The 6,315-nt window shown below is 29.6% G+C and overlaps 3 protein-coding genes across 3 annotated transcripts; all 3 read right to left on the bottom strand.

Moving 5' to 3' along the window:
• Positions 1-204: 204 nt before the first annotated feature.
• LOC115033936 (kelch-like protein 2) lies at positions 205-991 on the bottom strand. Its single transcript, XM_029488855.1, has 2 exons — positions 749-991; positions 205-651 (listed from the first exon to the last, which is right to left on the bottom strand). The coding sequence occupies exons 1-2, from the start codon at positions 912-914 to the stop codon at positions 581-583; spliced, it is 237 nt and encodes a 78-aa protein (XP_029344715.1). The 5' UTR covers positions 915-991; the 3' UTR covers positions 205-580.
• Positions 992-1,010: 19 nt separating this feature from the next.
• Positions 1,011-3,090, bottom strand: LOC115033597 (ring canal kelch homolog). The gene is made up of 7 exons (XM_029486439.1): positions 3,083-3,090; positions 2,626-2,761; positions 2,399-2,555; positions 2,219-2,331; positions 1,851-2,159; positions 1,622-1,762; positions 1,011-1,048 (listed from the first exon to the last, which is right to left on the bottom strand). The coding sequence occupies exons 1-7, from the start codon at positions 3,088-3,090 to the stop codon at positions 1,037-1,039; spliced, it is 876 nt and encodes a 291-aa protein (XP_029342299.1). The 3' UTR covers positions 1,011-1,036.
• LOC115033935 (ring canal kelch homolog) lies at positions 2,967-3,749 on the bottom strand. The gene is made up of 3 exons (XM_029488854.1): positions 3,375-3,749; positions 3,083-3,311; positions 2,967-3,011 (listed from the first exon to the last, which is right to left on the bottom strand). Exons 1-2 carry the CDS (start codon positions 3,437-3,439, stop codon positions 3,110-3,112), a joined length of 267 nt encoding a protein of 88 aa, XP_029344714.1. The 5' UTR covers positions 3,440-3,749; the 3' UTR covers positions 2,967-3,011; positions 3,083-3,109.
• Between the last annotated feature and the right edge of the window lie 2,566 nt (positions 3,750-6,315).

Here is a 6,315-nt window from a genome sequence, read left to right as displayed (position 1 = left end):
TCTACCTAAAGGTCTATACTTTTTACATAATTTTGTTACAGTATTAAAGACTCACGAGAAACCTTGTTTTAAATTGACAATCATTAAAAAAATTTAACATTTTATGCATATTAATTAACGACAACATTAACTGCAAAGTTTCTTGATATTGACGAAGAGATATAATACGAAAATATCTTAATAAAACAACCAAAAACTGTACCATTAATAGAAAAAAAATAAATATATTATCATACAAATTAGGATAGTAGTGGTATAAAAATAAAACGTATTGAATGCTGTTATTTAAACATATGGATATGGTGGCCTATCAACTGTAAATGTCTAGTGTAGGTATAAAAACCCTATTATTAAAACAATCAAAAACTAGAAAATAAATAGAAAAAGAATAAAGATACTATTGTACAAAATGAGATAATTGAATATATATTGATATATTCAATCAAAAATGAAAAACATGATTGATTCCGTTTTTTTAAATATCGTGGCCTTTCAATGACTACAACTCTGACTAAACTCCTTGCAACCTTCATTGACGCAGTGACCACGGTCCATTTATTAGTTTTAGGATTGTAATATTCTACAGAATCCAAATAAGAAGTTCCGTCCAACCTCCGATGACATACAATAATCCATCTAATACTGCTACTCCTATTATATTAAGAAGTTAAACTTCAATTAATTAATATATTTAAAAAAATATGTTTCATACAATAATAGTTAAGAATTATTAAACGTGTAGTCATACCTGCACTACTCCGACACAAATGCATGTCCGGAATATTAGTCCAAACTCCTGTACTTGGACTGTATGCTTCAACACTTTTGTGAACATTTAATCCATCATTACCGCCTACAGCATAAAGTACATCATCTAAAACTCCAACGCCCACTCCAGCGCGACTTACACTCATTTCTGCTACAGGTGTCCATTTATCAAGACTTGGATGATAACATTCAACAGAGTTTAACCACTGATAATCATAAGAAACTCCTCCTACCTATTATACACATTTGAATTAGTAAAACTTGCGCATTAAAAATTGTCCTTGAAAATAAACCTATGGAAAACAAGATTTATATTATATTAATGCATGGTATTTTCCAATGTCAGAGATTGAATACATATTTATGAAACGGTCAACTAAAATAAGTTTGTATCATTTCAATAGTAATTATAAGAAAATCAATCTTGTACGTGTATGAATAAGCAAATAATAAAAATGAAAAATGAAAAATATTATGAATTGTCGAAAATAGACATTTACTTTTACATAGTTTGTCCAGAATATTTTCAAACATAAACACTATTATCAAGTCCAATAGTTAATAAAAATACTAAGTTTAATTTTATTAATATATATTGTATGAAACTGTAAAAAATATTCAAATTTTAATACTTCTATAATGTATTGGTTTTTCAGTCAACACAAGAAATCAGTTACTCGTGTAATTATTAAATAATTTAATTAAGCTAGTATTTAAACAAATATTTGAATTAGTATATTATTTATAAGTAAATTTAAAATTTTAAGTTCACTATCGAAAAATTTTATTTTTGGGATATATTCAGTGGTTATATTTTCGAGGAAATTCATAATATAATAGAATATTACATTACCGCATATAAAATATTATTCAATACTCCAACCCCAAAATTATGTCTTTCAGTAGACATACTAGCTACCATATGCCATTCTTGAGTTCTGCAGTCAAAAACCTCTGCACTTTTTAAACATCTATTATTATCATAACCACCAACCTTGAATTTATTATAAAATGTATATTAGGTACAACTTAATAACTGAAATTACTAATCATCTCGTATGTAAAATGTCAATATAACTTACGGCGTATACAAAATTATTTATCACACCAACTCCTAACCATTTTCGTTGAACTAACATGTTAGTAGTTGGTTTCCAACTAAGTGATTCTGAAGATAAATCTATAAGATCAGCAGATCGAAGAGATGAATTAGATTGATTACAACCACCGATATATAACACAAAATTGTCTTTTACTACAGCTAGACCACCACTGCAACGTGTTGTAATCATTTTTGGTCCAGTCTGCCATTTGTTGATTTTTGAGTCATACCATTCTGTACTATCTAATAAATTACCATTGTAATTTAATCCACCAACAGCTAAAATAACCTGTTATAATTAAATCGTTAATATATTAGAAAAATAAATAAATTATAAGGATATCATACTTTATGAGAACCACCAGACTGTCTATGTTTTGTCCGGATATTATATGGCATGGCGATAATCTCATCTGACTTAAGTAAATACAAATGTAATGCTTCAATTACGTAATCTTTACCTTGAAAAATTATAAAAATATAAAGTTTATGATAAATCGCAAAAAAATCATATTTATTAAAACTTACATTTAGGACAATTATTAAGAAGAGGTTCCGTAACTACATGTTTTAGTATGTAATTTTTCAATGTTAATGGTAGACGTACATGTGCCATTAATTGGGGCAAAATTTGTTTTCTAGAATCCAAATCATGTTTTACCCATCGAATCACACTTTCAAATACCTAAAACAATCAATATACTTAATATAATAATATATATAAATAAGTTATTTAATTGTTCCTTCTTTAATACTAAAGTAGGTATAACAATTATCAATTTTAATTCATCTACTTTTTCTTCAGATGGAACTTTAAGTTCCTCGCTGGCAATCAACTTAGTAATTTGTTCGGATGATAAGGACAGGAATTTATCTCCTTCTACCACTTCTCTAAGGACCATATATAATAACAATAATAATTAAAATTTCATTATAGAACTATAATAATAAATAATATTTCGTACGAAAAGTGCTGTTGAATATATAATTCTGTACTTGATAACAATTTCGTACAGTTATGTAAATCAGCTAACGCAAATATACCAATACAATTTGTAAGGCATAGTTGTGCCTGTAAAAAATCACAGCACACTTCTTTTACGTCTTGTAACTGCAAAACTTTTGATGCTGGTAACAAATCCTTGAGAAATAAACAAAAAATAAATTAAATAGTTTTGTCATCCAATTAAAATCAAACATCACCATTATTACCTGTACATTTTTGTCAGTGACTGTGACCTACCCTGAATAAATAAACTCTACTAATAGTTGTAATGCGGTGGAATCTAAGTTTTTGATGACAACAATATCTTGATTATTTTCTTTAAAATTTGTGAAGACTCCATGGAAATATGGACTAGCCGATGCCAAAACCACTTTATGACCGAATATACTTCCACCATCATCTGTTTCTAGTTTAATATCACAGAAAACCTCAGCTCTAAAATCAAAAATGTGTTACTTGTATTTATCTATCAGTCTATACGGCTATTACTGTACTTACTTTCGGAAGGATTGTAGTACTTGAAATATCTCGGCATTTCTTATACTCGTATTTTGCTGGTCCATATAATATAAGCGGTTCTGGTACTTGGTTTGTATTTTGCATTGCCAATGTTATGTGAACTCCGCTACTTGGACGACTTTAGACTAAAAAAAATACATGAAATCAATTAAAAGTATCGATTCGAATCGTTAATAATCGCCTACTAGATCCAAAGTTATATCAAGGGATGTCAATGTTGTTTATTGATACAGCTGGACAGCTATGAGGTCGAAGTGTAAAAGTGACAAAGGAAAACTTGGATTCGTTGATTTTTATCTTCCAATTGGTGACCCATTGTGAAAGATTATTTAGGTGGAAAAAAAAACAGTCTATACAATAAAGGTTCTGAGAAAATACAGTCTGTTAGTATATATTTTAATGGTATTTATCTATATAAAAGTACTCAACGTACATATGAATGCGTATTGTGTATTAATTATTATTACTATATAAATTTATAATTAATGAACAATACCTCTGTGAGATGCGTAGTGTTCGTACATTATGTACTACATGACTACATTGCAGTATATAATCCTGATACCCAAGTGTGGGAGAGAAGGTCAAACGAACAAATACAACAATTATATGGAAAAGGAAATATAGTACAATTTGTAAAAGGCACTAGAATGGAGTGGGCTGGTCACGTTTGGAGAGCGGATAATAGTATTGTCAAGAAGGTAATTGTAAACAACTTAAACAGGAAAAGACCTCGCGGCAGACCGAAGCAGCGTTGGATTGATGCAGTCAAAAGAGATATCCAGGTGTTAAGACCAGATTGGCATGGAGACCTAATGCATGCATATAATAGAGAAGAGTGGAAGAATTTGATATTGGCAGCAAAGGGCCTAAATGGCCTATAATGCTATAAAAAAAAAAAAAAAAATTATATAGTATTTATATAATATAATACAATATGTCTGCTGCCATGTTATATCTCATAATATTGTTCGAATATAGTATGGAAATAACTAGACATAATATTAGAAACAGAAATGTATAAATACAATTGCAACGGTCAGAAGAGTTATATTGTCGGAAAATGTTTATGGGTTGTTCGGGCACATGAATATGCCATATTTATTAACAAATTACACAGTTTCGCATCATTATCTCACGCCTATCCTTGACAGTTAATTTGCTTGAGAATGTGTACATTTATTATAATATAATATTTACGCAACATTTATTATGAGTATTTATGGAAACAAAGCGGGTAAGTGGATATCACTCTGCTGTACAGTAGGTTACAAGTGGGTCATGGTTATGGAATGGTGTTAAATTTTAATTCGATGATATAATATTATTGTATACGAAAAACGATTCTGAGCGGAGATGGTTTGTCAGCCTAAGATATTTCATATTATATTTATATTGGTTAATATGATAACCGATAAGTTGCATTAAATATATTAATTGCATATAACTTATCATATTTCAATATTTGACTATACTTGACAAGTTTTAAGTAAACGCCCATTACCCCTGGGTAATAATATTTTTTCAATTACAACAAAATAATTAAAATCACTAATCTTGGTTATTTAATATTAAAACTGTGTTTGTAAGACCAAAACAAATACATTTATTAACTAACAAGTAACAGGTAGGTATTTACATTTTTCTGGTCAATGACATTCTTTTTTCAAATTATCTGGACCTCCATACATATAATTGCCAGCCACTGACTTAAAAGTTGTACAATTTAACATTAATTAGATATGTGATACCTACTGTAATTTACATTAATAATGAATAATTATAATCATCAACACGTTGATGATGTCACACATCAAATAATGTGACTCGAGCCTAAACGTTATCATTATGACTTTTGAGTAGGTAATTAAATAATTAATTGTGAGTAACTTAACTATTTTATTTTTTATAACTGGGCTCCTAACCTTTCACCCTAATTTTCTATTGTTTCAATATCTTAACGACCTATGTGTTTGATTGAAATTACTGCACAACACCACACAGACATTTAGCCTACTTCTTAAAATGTTCTAAGGAAAGCCCGTGAAGATACAATGCACGTACAGCTTGTCTTTTAAAAAAATAATATTACCACTGACACAATTAAAATAGAGAAGATACCAAAGCGATGACTATATATTATAAATGTATAATTAATGAATAACACCGGTGTACAGTACATAGTTTTAATATGTTACTAGGTACCTACATGTTAACATTTTCGTTCGACCTTTGATTCAACGTATCAATAATATAGATATTTAAATATTAAATAATAATAATATATAATAAACATAACATTATGGTATAATACAATAATATGTCTGCTGCCGTGTTATTTATTTTAATATTGTTCGAAAATAGAATGAAATGAGATTGTATAATATGTGCATTCTAATAATTAATTAGAATAGGTAATATATTATAAAATTGTGTTACCAACCACCAACTAAATTATCTAAATAAAAATCCCCAAAAAATAACCCCAAAAAAACAGCAGGTATAATATAATTCGGGGACGTACCACAGTACAACCGCGGTTCTACTCAACATATAGAGATATAAAATGATAACATAAATAAGATTAACAATTTATTAACAATTTATTAACACCGCCCGCCTTGAGCGTCAGTCTCAAAAAAAGAAAAAACGTTGAGGTAACTAAGATTTATGCAATGGGTAACTTAATAAGTTTTGTAATGGGTCGCTTGTAAGTGGAGTGGGCTGTGCGGATGGTGACGACTCGCACCATGTCGTCATGGGTATTTGGATGTATGGCGATGACTCTGGCCAAGGGCCATTGCAAGGGTGAGGTGTGGTCATCCTTCACAGCGACAAGATCATCCACTTGAAGATTACATCGAGGTGTACGCCATTTGAAGCGTTGTTGCAGGGTGTGGAGGTAGTCTGACGACCATTG

This window comes from Acyrthosiphon pisum, chromosome A1 (assembly GCF_005508785.2).
Source record: "Acyrthosiphon pisum isolate AL4f chromosome A1, pea_aphid_22Mar2018_4r6ur, whole genome shotgun sequence".
Taxonomy (NCBI): domain Eukaryota; kingdom Metazoa; phylum Arthropoda; class Insecta; order Hemiptera; family Aphididae; genus Acyrthosiphon; species Acyrthosiphon pisum.
The sequence above is the reverse complement of the archived record's forward strand: the minus strand, read 5'-3'. Positions and strand labels throughout refer to the sequence as shown.